Below are 17744 nucleotides of genomic sequence, written 5' to 3' on the forward strand. Positions count from 1 at the left end.
TCTCTAAAGGAGACACTCCTCTAAAGTTCACAAATCTAAAGGAGAAGCTTGCATCGCTTTGGTGCAAGATGGGCAAATGGTCAATGATTTCTTTAGGCAAGGGTTTTTATGACTTCTCTTTCTCCTCCATGGAGGATATGCGTAGTGTGTGTTCAGTAGGAGCATGGAGTTTGAAACCAAGGTTCCTCAGAGTCTTCCTTTGGACACCTGACTTTAACCCAAATGTGCAAAAATCTTCTCATGCTCAATGCTGGGTTCGCATTCTTAATCTGCCCCAAGAATATTGGAGTGCTAGAATCATTTTCTCAATTACGGGGGGATTGGTACCCCTATATCTTTGGATGAAGCAACCACAAACCGTTCTTTTGGCCATTTTGCCAAAGTTCTGGTGGAATTAAATCTGAAATCTAAGCTGCCAAATCAAATCCTTGTGGAGAGGGATGGCTTCGCATTCTTTGTGCCTATAGAATATGAAAGCCTACCTCATTTCTGTAATGGCTGTCAAACAATTGGACATACCTTGGCTAACTGTCGAATGAATAAGGTTGTTGAAGACATTCCAAAGCCAACAGTAAAAAAGCCAAACAACAAAGAAAGATCTAAAACTGTTATTGAAGAGGATTTATGCATTGATCTGATTATTGGAGAGGATGAAAACCTTGATGGCGTTGAACGAATGGAACTTACTCCATTGGTGCATAATGATCCGGTCGTGGAGCAATTGTCAATCCAGAAAAAACACTTGGTGAGATACAACCAAGTGAAGTTCTTGATACTATGCAGGGTCAGAGTGAAAATTTCATTGTGCAAGAAACTGAGTTCATTTCTAATCAGGTGGCAGCTAGTGACATGAGAATTGTGGGGAAACTTTGGGTGGATGATGATGAAGTCCAGGAGGAGGAGGAAAATGAGGACAGCTTCACGCATGTTCTTAGCAAATCTCAGAAAGAAAAAGATGAAGAAAAAGAATTCGCAAGAAAGGATCCACTTTACTCGAAGGGGTGGTAATCTACACATGAATCAATGAAGGTTTTATACTGGAATTGTAGAGGTTTTGGTAATACCAGCACTAGGCTGGTTCTAAAGAATCTTTGTCTTTCTAATAAACCTGACTTGGGCTTCTTGGGTGAGCCCATGATTCCTTCTAATTTAGTGAATAACTCTTATTGGAGTGCCTTGAATCTCAAGCTTTTTGTGATGAACAACAAAGGTAATCAGCTTCCTAACCTTTGGGGTCTTTATACCATTGGACTTTCCCCCTCTGTCATTGCTATATCTACCCAACACATATCCATCTCGATTACCTTGGAGAATAAGTCTTTACTCATTAGTGCTATATATGCTCATACAAACCATATCCATCGAAGACAACTGTGGTCTGAACTTCAAATTCTTATGGCTACCTATCCTGGTTCTTGGTGCACTTTTGGTGATTTCAATGCAGTCTTAGGTGCCCATGAGTGCAGAGGGGAGAGACTTCCTTCTCGAATTTCATGTGAGGAGTTTAAATGTTTTGCTGATAACACAAACCTTTTGCATTTGCCAACTACAGGTGCTAAGTTCACTTGGTCTACTAAGAGAAGAGGGGTAGCCCTTATTGAAAGAAGATTAGACATAGCTCTATGTAATGATGAGTGGTTTAGTATTTGGACTCATGTTGCTTGCTGCACTCTGCCAAAGATTGCTTCCGATCACTATCCTTTGTTGTTGACCTCTTGCTCTGTAAACTTCAACAAGCCAACCCCCTTCAGGTTCCACAAAATGTGGTTGAGCCATATGGATTGCAAAAGATTGGTTTCTGTCACCTGGAGTAAATCTGTTATAGGTTGCCATATGTTTGTTCTAGCTCAAAAACTGAAATTAATGAAGCATGAGCTGAAAGTGTGGAACACAAAAGTTTTTGGTAATATACATCCCAAAGTTCGTCAAGCTAAACTCAATGTTGTGGAGATTCAGAGATGTATGGAGCTCACTGAACATGATCAGGAGTTGTTAGATCAGGATAAATTGGCTCATAATGACTTGCTACATGCTCTAAGGGTTGAAGAGGGTTTTTGGCATGAGAAGTCTATGCTAAATTGGCACATTAATGGTGACATAAACACTAGCTTCTTTCACAAGGTTGCCAAAATCAAGCACACCAAAAAATCCATATCCATGCTAAAAGATGGTGACACAGTCCTAGACAACTAGGAGAACATTGCGAAACATGTGATGAGCTACTTTATTGACATGTTTGCCTTTCAAAATAACACTACACCCAATGGCTTAATCAATGATGTAATTCCTAGCTTGGTCAATGACATGGACAACTCTATGCTTACTGCTCTGCCTTCTTTCTCTGAAATCAAGGATGATGTTTTCTCAATGAATGGTGAGGGGGGTTCTGGTCCTGATGGCTTTGGTGGTAGCTTCTATCAAGCTTTCTAGGACATTGTCGAGCTGGATGTGTGCAACTCTGTTTGCCAATTTTTCAAGAATGGTTGGATTCTTCCAAACTTAAACTCCAATATTGTAATCCTAATCCCTAAGTTTAATGAAGATGACAAAGTGGAGGATTTTAGGCCTATAGCTCTGGCCAATTTCCAATTTAAGATAATCACCAAGGTCCTTGTTGATAGACTTGCCAAAATTGCTCCTAAAATTATCTCTACTCAGCAAAGAGGATTTATTAAGGATAGGAAAATTCAGGACTGCATATGCATTGCATCAGAAGCAATTAATCTACTTGATCATAAAGTCTTTGGGGGTAATCTTGCCATCAAGTTAGACATCAGGAAAGCTTTTGACACAATGGACTGGTGCTTTCTATTAGACACTCTAAAGGCCTTTGGTTTTTGCAACAAATTCTGCACCTGGATCAAAAGTATCCTTCAATCAGCTAGACTGTCAATTAATGTTAATGGCCAAAGTGTTGGTTTCTTTAAATGAAGTAGAGGTGTTAGGAAAGGAGACCCAATCTCTCCTTTGCGTTTTTGTATTGCAGAAGATGTGCTAAGCAGGGGCATTATGAAACTGGTTAATGAAGGCAAACTCAACTCTATTTCTGGTCCTGCCTCCTCTAAATCTCCTAGCCATGTCCTTTATGCTGATGATATACTCATCTTCTGTAAAGGAATTAAAAGAGAGCTGCTCACCCTCAAGCATCTTGTCAATGAGTATGCCTATGTTTCTGGATATCATATCAACGCTAATAAATGCAAGTTTTACTTTACTAATGCTTCTCCTAGGAAAATGGCCAATCTCTAAAGTTACTTGGGTTTTTCTGCGGGTTCCCTCCCTTTTTCCTATCTTGGTGTTCCAATCTTCATAGGGAAGCCTAAGAAGACTCGCCTCCAACCTATGGTTGATAAGATCTTAGCCAAATTAGCTAAATGGAAGGGCTCTAGTCTTTCTATTATGGGCAGAGTAGAGCTGGTGAAATCTGTGATTCAAAGCATGCTTTTGTATAGCTTTCACATCTACAAATGGCCAACTCAATTACTCAAGAACGTGGACAGGAAAATCAGAAACTTCATATGGTCTGGTGACACTGAGGTGAAAAAGCTGGTAATTGTGGCTTGGTATTAAGCCTTATCTGATGGAGGGTTGGGTATTAAGCCAATCTCTTTGATAAACAAGTCTGTTCTATTGAAGTTGGTCTGGGAAATGGTTTCCTCAAAACAGGAATGGGCAAGGTTTTACAAGAACAGATTTGGTTGTAATAGAAGTACCCCTACAAGGTACTTTAAATCTTCTATATGGCCTGGTATCAAGGATCACTGGCATTTGGTCTTTAATAACTCTATTTGGTTGGTTGGTGAGAGGCTCAACATCAACTTTTGGAAGGATAATTGGCTAGGGGATCCTCTAGTGGAGTTGTTGGATATTCTTCCTCATCTTCACTCCTCCTTTCATGCTAAGGTTGCTGATTTCATCCATAATTCAAAGTGGATCATCCCTGATACTTTAGCTACAAGGCATCCTATGATCAACAGAAAAATTGCTTCAAATATAGTCTCTGAGGGAATAAACTAAGTGGTTTGGCATAATACTAATGATGGTACTCTATCATTAAAAGCTGCTTTTGCTTGTGTGTGCAATCATACTCCCCAACCTTGTGGCTTAAAACACATCTGGTCTGCTCATATTGCACCTTCAAAGTCTTTCATCCTTTGGAGACTATTGAAGAATCGAATGCCAACGGATGATAATCTCCAGAAAAGGGGGTGTGCAATGGCTTCTATTTGTAATTTGTGAATTTCCAATGCTGAAACCATTGATCATATGTTTTTGCACTGTCCATTTGCAGTGTACCTTTGGTCTTGGTTAAGTAGCATTTTCTCAATCTCCCTGGACCTATCCTCCATAAATTTTGCGATGTCAATCTCTAAAACCTCATGGAGTCCTTTGCTTAATCATGTGTTGCTAGCCTGTATTACTCATACAATAAGCACCATTTGGTACTATAGAAATCAATTGAGGTTTCAGGACAGGAAAATATCAGTGGCCCAGGCAATTGCTAAGATTAAAAGAGAAACATCCTTAGCTGGTTTATGCTCTCCTGCTATTGCCTTCTGTTCTCTACATGAAATCATTTTCTTGAAGTTCTTCTTAGTCCCTCTCAACTATAGTAAGGCTCCTACTTTCACTGAGGTGCTCTGGCAAAAGCCTAATTTGGGTGTTGTTAAAGTTAATATTGATGGCTCTGCTCATGGTGCGCCTGGCCATGCAGGGGGATGGGGTATCTTCAGAGACCATCACGGATCCTTCATAGAAAGTTTTGCTACTTACTTGGCAATCAACAATGCCCTTTTTACTGAATTACATACGGCAATTCTTTCAGTTGAGATAGCTTATCAGAAAGGTTGGAAGAACCTTTGGCTGGAATGCGATTCAACATTGGTGGTGAATATTTTCAAAGGGACTCTTAATCCTCCTTGGCAATTGCAAAACAGATTTGATAAATGCAAGCTTCTCTTGGGTAATATGAATTTCAGCATCTCCCACATATTCAGAGAGGGAAACACATGTGCTGATAAGCATGCTAATCATGGTATCCGTACTAGATCAAACACTTGGTGGAATATTATGCCTAGTTTCATTAGTTCCGAATTTGTAAAAAACAGGGAAGAGTTGCCTTCCTATAGATTTAGGAACTTATAATGTCTTAAACTCTTGTTTCTTTTTAATATATTTGGGTGCAGGGCACCTTTGCTTTAAAAAAACATTGTGTACTTTTTAGGATTATAAGACTTTTTATGTCTATGCTATATGTAGTTATATTATTTTTAGATAGACATAGGTAACTCATGTTCTTCATCGGATTGTATGACTTTTTTAATTTTAAATATAATGATGCATTTAGATATTATTTTTCCATTAAAAAATCATATTGCGGTTTCATATTAAGATCAATGACTAAACCAGGTCAATGAAATTGTCGGTATAGGTATGATTCTTTCAATATCACTAATACTTATACCAATAGAATAAAATCGTATGTATAAGAAAATCATATTAATTTATAGTGATGAACAAAAATTGAAGGTATAAGTTTTAGCCTTATACCTATGATAATGATTGGCATCACTAAAACCTATAGTGACAAGGAAAATCTGTAGGTATAAATACCTTTAGTGGCAGATAGAATTCGAAGGTACATGTTAAAGTTTATACTCACGCTCCTAACAGTCGTCACTAAAACCTATAATGATAATGATAATCCATAGATATAGCAACTTAAATACGACGGACAAAAACGTCCGTAGGTAAAAGTTTTTGGGCTATACCTACGATTTTTTATCTTTTACCTACGATTTTCGTTCGTAGGTATATGACAAATTTCTTGTAGTGCATGTATTGTAAATTAGTAATGTCTAATAAATTTATAAGACCGCATATACATATGTCATTATTAATAATAGCCAATATAGTGCTAGTAACCTTTCTTCAGCGATCTTCTATACTTTGAAATGTTTATAAAATAAAACACAAAATAAAAGAATAAGTTAGTTCTATTAGGTGTATGTGTTAGATTAATCTTCTCTTCCCCTTTACTGTTATACATTGCCTTCCTTGCTCATAATTTCTTTTTATGCATTTTGTGTTTTACACTATAAGGGTAGTTTAGGTATACCTTAGTTTTATAAGGTCATAAAGGGCTTTTCCTTTTTCTTTCTGTTTTTCCCTTTTTGGGTTCTGGGTAGTTATTTCTGTTTTAGTAATGTCTTTCCTTTTTCTTTTAGTAACTTGTATAAATATATCCCTTCTCAATTAATGAAAAGTAAGTCAAAGCATAATTCTTTTCCTTTACATTCTCAACTCTTCCTCTTCCTCTTTCTCTTCCTCTCTGCAAATGATTTCTCGATATTAAGATGGTATCATAACTTAATTAAGCTCTGATATGACATCCTCTCCAAGCTCCCTCTCCATCTCTTACTATTTTTTTCTCTCTTACAACCTTCTTCCTTCTCTTGAAATCCACCCCAATGGCCAATCCAGATTATGCAGACTTCAACACAAATCCTTATAACCCTTTCTTTCTCCACTCAAATGAAAATCTAGCATTAGTGATGGTGACCCCCTTATTAAATGGCAAAAACTACCACTCTTGGGAAAGAGATATAAAAATGGGTTTGGAATCCAAGAAGAAGATCATATTTCTTGATGGAAGCTTACCACAACCTGCACCAGATGACATTGTTTATGAACCTCAGAAAAGATGCAACAATTTGGTCCTCTCATGGATCCAACACTCGGCAGAAGAGTCCATAATCAAGTCCACCTTATGGATCGACTCAGCAGCTGAAGCTTGGAAGTATTTGAAGGATAGATTCTCCCAAGGAGACACATTTCGTATTGTAGAGCTCCAAGAAGAATTTTATCACTTCAGTCAAGGTAACTTTCTATCCCTCAAGCATCTTGTCAATGAGTATGCCTCTGCCTCTGGTCAGCATATCAATGCTAATAAATGTAAGTTTTACTCTACCAATGCTTCTCCTAGGAAACTGGCCAACCTCAAAACATACTTGGGATTTTCTGATGGTTCCCTCCCTTTTTCCTATCTTGGTGTCCCCATTACCATAGGGAAACCTAAGAAGACTCACCTTCAGCCTATAGCTGATAAGATCCTAGCCAAATTAGCTAAATGGAAGGGCACTAGTCTTTCTATTATGAGCAGAGTTGAGTTGATGAAATCTGTGATTCAAAGCATGCTTATGTATAGCTTCCACATCTACAAATGGCCAACTCAATTACTCAAGAACGTGGACAGGAAAATCAGAAACTTCATATGGTCTGGTGACACTGAGGTGAAAAAGCTGGTAATTGTGGCTTGGTATTAAGCCTTATCTGATGGAGGGTTGGGTATTAAGCCAATCTCTTTGATAAACAAGTCTGTTCTATTGAAGTTGGTCTGGGAAATGGTTTCCTCAAAACAGGAATGGGCAAGGTTTTACAAGAACAGATTTGGTTGTAATAGAAGTACCCCTACAAGGTACTTTAAATCTTCTATATGGCCTGGTATCAAGGATCACTGGCATTTGGTCTTTAATAACTCTATTTGGTTGGTTGGTGAGAGGCTCAACATCAACTTTTGGAAGGATAATTGGCTAGGGGATCCTCTAGTGGAGTTGTTGGATATTCCTCCTCATCTCCACTCCTCCTTACATGCTAAGGTTGATGATTTCATCCATAATTCAAATTGGATCATCCCTGATACGTTAGCTATAAGGCATCCTATGATTAGCAAAAAAATTGCTTCAACTATAGTCTCTGAGGGAATGGACAAATTCGTTTGGCATAATACTAATGATGGTACTCTCTCATTAAAAGCTACTTTTGCTTGTGTGTGCAATCATATTCCCCAACTTTCTGGCTTAAAACACATCTGGTCTGCTCATATTGCTCCTTCAAAGTCTTTTATCCTTTGGAGACTATTGAAGAATCGTATGCCAATGGATAATAATCTCCAGAAAAGGGGGTGTGCAATGGGTTCTATTTGTAACCTGTGCAATACCAATGCTGAATCAACTGATCATATGTTTTTGCAATGTCCCTTTGCAATGTACATATGGTCTTGGTTGAGTAGCATTTTCTCAATATCCCTAGACCTATCCTCCATAAATTTTGCGATGTCAATCTCTAAAACCTCCTTGATTCCTTTGCTTAACCATGTGTTGCTAGCCTGTATTACTCATACAATAACCACCATTTGGTACGGCAGAAATCAGCTGAGGTTTGAGGACAGGAAAATATCTATGCCTCACACAATTGCTAAGATTAAAAGAGAAACATCCTTAGTTGGATCATGCTCTAATGCTATTGCTTTCTCTTCTCTGCAGGAATTCATCATCTTAAAGTTCTTCCATGTCCCCCTCAACTACAGTAAGGCTCTTACTTTCACTGAGGTGATTTGGCAAAAGCCTACTTTGGGTGTTGTTAAAGTTAATATTGATGGGTCTGCCCATGGTTCGCCTGGCCATGCAAGGGGAGGGGGTATCTTCAGAGACCATCACGGAGCCTTCATAGCAAGTTTTGCTACTTACTTGGCAATCAACAATGCCCTTTTTGCTGAATTACACACAACAATTCTCTCAGTTGAGATAGCTTATCAGAAAGGTAGGAAAAACCTTTGGCTGGAATGCGATTCAACTTTGGTGGTAAGTATTTTCGAAGGGACTCTTAATCCTCCTTGGCAATTACAAAACATACTTCAGAAATGTAAGCTTCTCTTGGGTAATATGAATTTCAACGTCTCTCACATATTCAGAGAGGGAAACACATGTGCTGATAAACTTGCTAATCATGGTATCCTTACTAGATCAAACACTTGGTGGAATACCATGTCTAGTTTCATTAGTGCCAAATTTATAAAAAACAGGGCAGAATTGCCTTCCTACAGGTTTAGGAACTTGTAATATCTTGTACTCTTGTTTCTTCACAATATATCTAGGTGCAGGGTACCTTTGTTTTAAAAAATATATATATAAATGTAAAATTTTATATAATTATATAGAACTAACATCTCTTCATATTCTTTTGAACTGGAGTAAAACAACATGTTTCTTTTTTTTAATATTGAGGTTTAACCGAGTTTAACATGGTTAGACCGTAATTTCCTCTATTCAAAGCGGCTCAATCACTCATTCAGTTAAGATTTGAAACTAAAGCCGTTTTCAAGTCCAGTCAGATCATCCGATCTGATTCTCACAATACTACTATTACTAATACTCTTATATCTTATTTATGTAAATGTCATTTTTTACTAATGTCATTTTCAAATTAATAATAAACACACTTTATCACTTTTATTCACTCTAAAATTATGTGTGTTACATTCCAAATATTATTATTCTAATCTAATTTTTATAACTATCACTATGATTTATTTATTGAACAGTACATAAACTCATATTATAATTGTATTTACGATAAAATAATAAGTATAATAATATTGTCAATTTACTATCAGATTTCAAAATATTAAGATAAGAAGGAATACTATAATTTTATTGTTATTAATTCTTATTATTATCAACTCATTGTTAAGATTATGGTTAGCATTATTGTAGGATTCTTATTTTATTTTATTTTTTGACAAAAATATTTTATAAACATTAATTCCATTTTGGGATGGAGTACATAAATTTAAAAGTATACAAGTTGATGAACTCAAAAAACTTATATCTTAAAGTTTTAGATCAAGATATTAAATGTAGTATTAAATTCATTTATATGTTTCCTTTATTTACATCATAATAAAAGAATATCTAATTCATCAACATATATCTCTTCTTATTTAGAATCCCCAAAGTGTTATTATAAAGCTAACATTATACATAATAATAAAATACTCTCAATTAATATATATTCTTTTTATAATATAAAAAGATACAAGCTAAAATACTACCAATAAAATAATTGATAAGAATGGAAAATACCAACCACCAAGTCTAATTTCCAGTAGGTGAATCGACTATATAAATCAATAATATCACAATGTTCTATCGTAAATTGTTTATATCAATAATAAAGGGTTAATCTTTAAATTCTTCTTAATTGTTTCATTTATGATTTTTAAGTCTACATATGTCTCAATGTATTAGATTAACCACAATTTGACATATTCTTTATATTAGGGTTTCAATTGATCTTTCTCATACATGTTCAAACCATAAAGACGAAATTTTATTAAAGAAGTTCTTTGAAAAGTAAGGGGGAAACAAATACATCGTAGAACGTGGAGCAAATTCACCTGAGGAAATATTGATTTTTAGTTATGCTAGATATACTTATTTTACTAATTTTATAAATAATAGAATTTTCCGTACATATATGCATGGAATATAAAATAGAATCAACATTTTATGTACCAGACGTATTATTATTTATTAATAATAAGTTTTTAGAAGAAAAAAAAGGTTGGATAATAAGTTAATATCTATAACAAAGGAAGACACATTTAATATTGAATTAATATTTCTACCAAAATTCCAAAATCAGTATTCATAGGATTATTATTTGTAGATTTAATTTTATCATCTATTTATTTTCATATATTGTCATAATAATTGGATTTGGTATGTTAAGATTTTGCATTCAATGTATAAACAAAGATATTTCTACAAACTTGAACAGCAAGATTTGATACGTAATCATCTTTTTATACCAAAATGTATATGGATTTTTTCCTTATAAGTTATCTTTATATATGTAATTTATATCAAATAAGAAAAATAGAGGGTCGGGTGAGCCTATCATAATTGAACTAGTAGGATAAAACTTGCTCTTATTGGGCAAGATAATGAAGAAGAAGAAAATGTAAAAATATGTAAGAAAAACAAAAAGGTACAGTGCTTCAAATTTTTATGTGTGATTCATAATAAGGGAAAGCGGAATGGAAAATAAATTAAATACAAAAAGAAGTAGTTAAAACTTAAAAGACGAATTTGTTTTCTTATAATTGCATAGTTCGGTAAAGCTTGTAAGTCAATAATATATGGTTACGTTTTTTATTAACTAATTAATAATATTACAGTATATATCAAAAAACAATTCCAAAATCAAAAGAATCAGTTACTTTGGGCAAAGTCCAACCGTCGTATCATTTCAGACACGCATAAAAATTGCTTTATTTCAAAAAAAATAAAAAACTTCAATTGAAATATTTTTCTCAAGTTTGTGCCCCAGAAATATGTTTTCTTTTTTTATATCGATTGACTGGAGTTGAATCACTCCGAAAAGAAAAAAAAAAGGTATTTTCTTAATGTGGTATTTGCCTTTTTTGAAAATAAAAAACTTAGATAAAGTTTATTCAAACTCAAATAAGATAAAACTCTATTAATCAAAAAATATGTTTGATTCCCCTTAAGTAAGGTCTCGGGTTCGAGTTTTGTGAATGGAAAAAATGTCCGCTGGGAGAGTTAGTCTCTCACGTACCTGTGGATGTTCCCGGCTCGGACATGATTGCTTCCATTACGAGGATACCTGTGAGGAAAAAAAAACTAAAACTAGTAAGCTTTAAACTTGTTACATATAATTCTTTTCAAAATAAAAATAATCAACTAATTACATGAGCTCCGTAAAAATTATTGAAAGATGTTATGAACTGCTGCATATATAATCTATATTGAAATGACCATTGATGTGAAAATCAATCAAAACTAATATAATTTATCATTGTGGCAAAATGTGTCATTAAAATGATCATTACTAAGAAGAAATCATTACTACTATAATTTGATAATGAGAGAAAAAGACATGACTAGAATGATCATTAGTATGAAGATTACCACATATATATATATATATAAATAAATAAATAAAGCGAATTGTGTATTTAATATGAAATTGTGAGGTTAAAAAAAAGAATGAACAGTAATGAGAATATGAAGTAGCAAATAGAAATGACTAATCAAAATTCCAAATTTTCGGCTTCTCAACAACAAAATAGTGATCAAACAACATGTCACAGATGATGAAACCTATATGATACCATATTAAAATTTAGGATAATAAAAATGGTCAAACTTATATTTAGTTCAAATAATTTATTATATAGGCAATATAGTTACAAACGATAAGATAACAATGATCCAAATAATAACTAATATGATTAATAAAACTAACTAAGTTCTATATAAGATAATACTCTATTAATCCAAATATATCTATCATAGTCCATTTTTACTATCTTAAATTTAGGATAATAATATATACCTTCTTTCCTTGCAAATGTTGCTACTCTATACTATGGCTATATACCTTATCTGAAAAATAGAAGTTATATCTGGCACATTTTTTTTGGTTATTTTTATCTCGCACATTTTGATTGTAATTAGATGAGAAAATAACTCCAATATTTCTGTGTGATCTTTGGTCTCCACTAATAAAATGTAATAATTTATTAATTTTGGTAAAAAATAAAAACTGAAAAGTTAAAGGAACACAATGTTTCATTTTGGGCACAAATAGTTTGTACTTGTACGTGTTTGTTCTGACCTTGAAATTGAAGTCATTAGGAATAGACAGATACAAAGAATATGAAGAGAAAGGTGAAACAAAAACATAAATGATGTGAGAACAAAATAGAAACAAAGGAAAGGGTGGACATAGTTGTCATTTTAGGAAAATCAAGTGGCAATGAGAGGTTGTATAATTTCTTTAGAGGGTGTCACCTAGGGACTAGGGTGGTGTCTTTTGGCTCAAGGGATGAGAAACACAGGTCTTTGTTTCTTTCTTTTATTATTTTATTTTTTCCTATCTATCCCAAATTTGAAGTGATTTAAAAACCCACTCATATCTTTACACATTCTATTAGTTCTCTCTCAAGTAAATAACCATCTAAGAGGTTGGATGTTGAATAGTGAGTAGCTTTCTCCATTTATACATTTTTTTCTTTCTTCTTTTTTATAACTAACATTTGTCTCACTCATTCTTAATTATAATACATTCGCATATATATATTACATTATATTATATATCCTATATATATATATAAGTCTTAGCATGAAACTTTCAAACTCACTCTTTCAAATCAATCATATCATAAGAATATCTTACATTTCATGAAAGATTAGGTAAATGATTGTTTTGTGTGTGTGTAATTCTATATTAACAGTGCATACCACATCCACCAAAACACAGCACAATTCTAATATTGCTCATGTTGTTTTTGCAGCTATATAATTCAGACAAGAAGTAATAACTGATCACTCACACAACAAAATAGTTATGGAGTATGCTAGTAGTGTAGGAGGAAGATCAGGGTCCCATTCTCTTAGAGATCCTGACAATCGCAACCACAATCACAATACTTCGAATTCTCAAAGGAGAGATAGACGCTATCTTCGCCATACTTCTGAACAAATCCATAAGCTTGAATCGTAAGATTAAATAATTTCTTATTCTATTTAGTAGTTGCACTTGCACCATAAGAAATGTTAATATTTGTTATATGATGTGATTTTTTTCAGATTGTTCAATGAGTGCCCACATCCAGATGAAAAACAAAGGGCACAGCTAAGTAGAGAACTAGGCCTTGCACCTAGAAGGATAAAGTTTTGGTTCCAAAATCGTAGGACCCAGATGAAGGTAATAAATTTGGGTTCATACTAATCATAATGCTAACCTTTTTTATGTTTTGTGCTTCATTAACTGATAACTATATTATACACTTTTTTGGTGTACATTTCTTGGCTTTTTGACTAAGATAAAATGTAATATTTGTTTGTTTTTATTTTTAACAATATTGAAACAATTCAGGTCCAACATGAGAGGATGGATAATTCAACCCTTCGAGCAGAAAATGACAAGATACGCTATGAGAATATTGCAATTAAAGAGGCCTTGAAAAATTGTATATGCCCTAATTGTGGTCCACCTCTTAATGAACAAAATTATTTTGATGACCAAAAGATGAGATTAGAGAATCTCCATCTCAAAGAAGAGGTAAATTATATTTCACTATGTCTATGATATATAACATGTATATGAATTTAAATTGAAATAATGCTATGAATTAATTCTATTTTGCAGCTTGATAGAGTATCAAGCATTGCATCTAAGTACATTGGAAGACCAATTTCTCAACTCCCTTCAATCTCACCTATTCATATATCCCCTCTAGATTTGTCTATGGGGACTAATTTTGGAACCCAAGGATTGCTTGGTATTGGTGCTAGAGTTGGTGCTGGTGTTGGCTCTTCTCTTAATCTTGATCTTCTTCAAGGGACCAATAATAATTCTATGCCAATGTTGCCTTATCAACCTGATTCTATTTCCGAAATGGATAAGTCCCTTATGTCAACTATTTCAACCAATGCCTTTGAAGAATTTCTCAGGCTCTTTCACACAAATGAACCCTTATGGGTCAAGTCCACCACTAATAGCAAAGAGTTTCTTAATTTGGAGACCTATGAAAGAATGTTCCCTAAGGAAAATACTCGCCTCAAGAATCCTAATGTTTACGTTGAATCGTCGAGAGATTCGGCTGTTGTTATGATGAATAGCTCAAGGTTGGCTGAAATGTTCATGGATGCAGTAAGTTGTTCTTGTTCATTCTTTTAATAATACGATAAACACCTTCAAATATGTTTTTTGAATTGCTCAAATTAATGTGATGATTATTGATTTTGCAGAATAAGTGGAAGGAATTTTTTGCTACTATTGTTTCAACTGCTAGGACTATTGAAGTTATATCCTCAGGCATCATGGGTAGTAAGAACGGTTCTTTGCAGCTGGTAAGATATAATTAACTAGATTTAAACCATATCTTTCAAATTGTGTTTCCATCAACAATTCTAATGCAAAACATGTTCATACAGATGTATGAAGAGTTGCAAGTGTTGTCTCCTTATGTCTCTACGCGCGAATTCTACTTCCTTCGCTACTCGCGACAGATTGATCAGGGAACATGGGCAATAGTTGATGTTTCATATGATTTTCCACAGAACAACCAATTCTCTATGCAACTTTTCTCTCATCGTTTTCCTTCTGGTTGTCTAATTCAAGACTTGCCTAATGGCCAATCCAAGGTAAACTTAGACTATATTTTAATGTAATGGATACTTTGATTTAAAATTATTTAATATGCATTTGTAGTCACTCTTCAAGTTTTCATGTAGGTTACATGGATTGAACATGTAGAGGTTGAAGACAAAACTCCACCCCATAGGTTTTTCAAAAATATTATGTATAGTGGATTGGCATTTGGTGCAGAAAGATGGCTTGCTACACTTCAAAGGGTTTGTGAAAGAACTGCTTGTCTAATGGTTACGGCTAATCCTACCCATGATGTTGGAGGAGGTAAATATAGAGAGAGAGTTACATTATTTGCATATGAAGTTTCCAACATTTTATATGACACCATGTAAAGTTTACTTAGAGAGAAAAATGTATAGACAGACAATGTAAGTTTTGTACATTATCATTGCATTGTTCATTATTCGTATTTAAGCTTTACTGTTATGTGTATATCTTTATGCTGATTTACTTATATCTTTTTTATATAGACACTTCAAAAATAGCAAAGGAACATACATGTGCTGTCCCATTGTCAATAGTTATTGTTAAGAAAACATTTTGCATGCATCATATCATTGACACAATCTCATTCATCATGTTTAATTCTAATTCTTTAATCTGAATTACTTATTTTCTGAATTTCAGTTATTACATCTTCTGAAGGAAAGAGTAGCATGATGAAACTTTCTCAAAAGATGGTTACCAATTTCTGTGCCAATGTTGGCACATCAAATGAACAAAGATGGACCACAGTGTCTGGGTTGGATGAGGTTGTATTCAGAGTCACTGCACATAAGAGCACAAATCCTGGTCAATCTAATGGTGCTGTGCTAAGTTCTGCCACTACAATTAGGCTCCCAATCCCTCCAAACATTGTGTTCAGTTTCTTAAAGGATGGAAGAAATAGACCTAAGGTTTTGACATGTAGTAGCTATAAGTTAATCAACTTATTTTTATGTTTTTACCTTGGAAATAATTAATGCTTCTAATTTTTTTGTTGCTATTTTTTCTTTTAGTGGGATGTTCTTGCCAACGGTATTCCAATGCAAGAGGTTGCACACATTCCATGTGGTTCTCACCCCAGTAACTGCATATCAGTTCTTCGAGTAAGATTGCTCTCTATCATGTCCCAATTGAAGTTTTTATAATGATATTACACCTACTTTACAACTATTGATAAGAATACTTTTTGTTACTTCCAAACATTGAAGATTGATTAATGATTTTCTCACACTAGTTTTCCAAAGGTCTTTTATTCTAGCTACTTTATAACTATTGATAAGAAAAAGTTTGTTGTTTCCAAAAAATATCTCTTAATTATAATGTAAAGTAAGGGGAAAAATGGGTCTGAATCAACATTTTCCATTAAAATTTGTTTGTTTTGTTCTTTTTATTTCCATTAAGCACTACATGAAATTTGGCCTTTAGTTGCAGCAAAATATCATTGATAAACAATAAATAACCATAAATATAGCACCAAAATCATATACATGCCAATAATTATCTTTGTCGTTTTCAGTCGTTATACCTACAGTTTTTTTGGTAGCTTTGTACCTAATCCATTTGCATAACATACAGCCTTTCAACAGCACTATGAACAACGACATGTTGATACTCCAAGAGAGCTTCATAGATTCCTCTGGTGCAATTGTGGTATATTGCCCAGTTGATCTTCCATCCATCAACATAGCAATGAATGGTGAAGACCCTTCAAGCATTCCACTACTACCATCTGGATTTTCTATTACACCTGATGGCCAAGATGAACAAGGAGGTGATGGAGCATCTACTAGCTCCAACACAGGAAGGAGCATAGGTAGGTGTAGTGGTGGTTCATTAATCACAGTTGCACTTCAAATCATGATGAATAATTTACCATCTGCTAGAGTCAATGTGGAATCAGTGACAAATGTTACTAATCTTCTAAGCAACCTTATCCAGAATATTAAGGCATCCTTTAACTTTCCTAGCTAGTTCCTCTGAAGTGGTATCAATATGTTGGAGAAGTATATATTCTTTTTTTTTGAGGTTTGTTGGGACTTTGAATACCTTATCATTGTTTCTGTTGAGGGTGGTGATGGATTGGTGGGAGAGCTAGCTAGCTTTTTTTTCGTTCAATGGTTTAAGCTTCATCATATTTTTCACCAACTAGAATCTTTTATTGGTTTATTTGGTTTTTGAATGTGGAAATAGTAGAAGAGGTAGTCAAGAATGCACCAGCTCCTGAAAAATGTGCATTGTATGTTTTGGGCATTGATTTCCTCTGTATGCTTTCCCATTCATGATTTATTTACCTTTTTCAGTTGTAATAGTGCCATTTTTATCTCCCAATAATAATAATTTATGTTGTTTGTTGTTTTATCTTCAGATTCTTAATCCTTGAATGGTTTTAGTGTTATTTAATTCTCAATAAAATATATCTGGTTGTGTGACATATGGTATCTTTATTATTGAAAACAATACCATAAGCACCCTAAAATAGTACATTTTCTCCTAGTAAATATTGAAACTAAAAAATATTCATCAACTTATTGATAAGGATTTAACATTTTTTTTATAAGCAAATTGTATTAAAAGCAGCACAATTCAATAGAAGATCAAGATTTGATCTTTTTAAAAGATAAAATAATATATAATTTTGGATTAGTGCACTAATTTGCAAAGACCAAATTAGTTGATGCAATTTTGGAAATAAACCAAGTCCAAGATCTAATTTGGATGAAATCCATAATATGCAT

The 17744-nt window shown here is 33.9% G+C and overlaps 4 protein-coding genes across 4 annotated transcripts; all 4 read left to right on the forward strand.

The window, feature by feature from the left end:
* Positions 1 to 1023: 1023 nt before the first annotated feature.
* Positions 1024 to 2193, forward strand: LOC109339641. The gene has a single exon (XM_019577111.1). The coding sequence runs from the start codon at positions 1024 to 1026 to the stop codon at positions 2191 to 2193; it is 1170 nt and encodes a 389-aa protein (XP_019432656.1).
* Positions 2194 to 2304: 111 nt separating this feature from the next.
* Positions 2305 to 4017, forward strand: LOC109339642. Its single transcript, XM_019577113.1, has 5 exons — positions 2305 to 2407; positions 2543 to 2866; positions 2987 to 3199; positions 3314 to 3549; positions 3667 to 4017. The coding sequence occupies exons 1-5, from the start codon at positions 2305 to 2307 to the stop codon at positions 4015 to 4017; spliced, it is 1227 nt and encodes a 408-aa protein (XP_019432658.1).
* A 2453-nt stretch (positions 4018 to 6470) lies between these two features.
* Positions 6471 to 8900, forward strand: LOC109339643. The gene is made up of 2 exons (XM_019577114.1): positions 6471 to 7304; positions 7422 to 8900. Exons 1-2 carry the CDS (start codon positions 6471 to 6473, stop codon positions 8898 to 8900), a joined length of 2313 nt encoding a protein of 770 aa, XP_019432659.1.
* Positions 8901 to 13215: 4315 nt separating this feature from the next.
* On the forward strand, positions 13216 to 17039 carry LOC109339644 (homeobox-leucine zipper protein HDG11-like). The gene is made up of 10 exons (XM_019577115.1): positions 13216 to 13367; positions 13458 to 13575; positions 13747 to 13932; positions 14020 to 14523; positions 14622 to 14723; positions 14808 to 15017; positions 15108 to 15288; positions 15652 to 15920; positions 16023 to 16112; positions 16585 to 17039. Exons 1-10 carry the CDS (start codon positions 13216 to 13218, stop codon positions 16978 to 16980), a joined length of 2208 nt encoding a protein of 735 aa, XP_019432660.1. The 3' UTR covers positions 16981 to 17039.
* Positions 17040 to 17744: the final 705 nt, after the last annotated feature.

The sequence above is a fragment of the Lupinus angustifolius genome, unplaced genomic scaffold, assembly GCF_001865875.1.
Source record: "Lupinus angustifolius cultivar Tanjil unplaced genomic scaffold, LupAngTanjil_v1.0 Scaffold_85_95, whole genome shotgun sequence".
Classification (NCBI taxonomy): domain Eukaryota; kingdom Viridiplantae; phylum Streptophyta; class Magnoliopsida; order Fabales; family Fabaceae; genus Lupinus; species Lupinus angustifolius.

What these genes read in the sequence shown, in the direction of transcription:
- LOC109339641 (XM_019577111.1), top strand. Translation starts at nt 1,024, where the DNA reads ATGAAGGTTTTATACTGGAATTGTAGAGGTTTTGGTAATACCAGCACT.
- LOC109339642 (XM_019577113.1), top strand. Translation starts at nt 2,305, where the DNA reads ATGGACAACTCTATGCTTACTGCTCTGCCTTCTTTCTCTGAAATCAAG. An exon ending in TGGTCCTGATGGCTTTGGTG is followed by an intron (nt 2,408 to 2,542) that starts GTAGCTTCTATC and finishes AGTTTAATGAAG; the next exon opens with ATGACAAAGTGGAGGATTTT. An exon ending in TCATATCAACGCTAATAAAT is followed by an intron (nt 3,200 to 3,313) that starts GCAAGTTTTACT and finishes CAATCTTCATAG; the next exon opens with GGAAGCCTAAGAAGACTCGC.
- LOC109339643 (XM_019577114.1), top strand. Translation starts at nt 6,471, where the DNA reads ATGGCCAATCCAGATTATGCAGACTTCAACACAAATCCTTATAACCCT. An exon ending in ACACTGAGGTGAAAAAGCTG is followed by an intron (nt 7,305 to 7,421) that starts GTAATTGTGGCT and finishes TCCTCAAAACAG; the next exon opens with GAATGGGCAAGGTTTTACAA.
- LOC109339644 (XM_019577115.1), top strand. Translation starts at nt 13,216, where the DNA reads ATGGAGTATGCTAGTAGTGTAGGAGGAAGATCAGGGTCCCATTCTCTT. An exon ending in AGAACGGTTCTTTGCAGCTG is followed by an intron (nt 14,724 to 14,807) that starts GTAAGATATAAT and finishes ATGTTCATACAG; the next exon opens with ATGTATGAAGAGTTGCAAGT. An exon ending in TACCCATGATGTTGGAGGAG is followed by an intron (nt 15,289 to 15,651) that starts GTAAATATAGAG and finishes TCTGAATTTCAG; the next exon opens with TTATTACATCTTCTGAAGGA.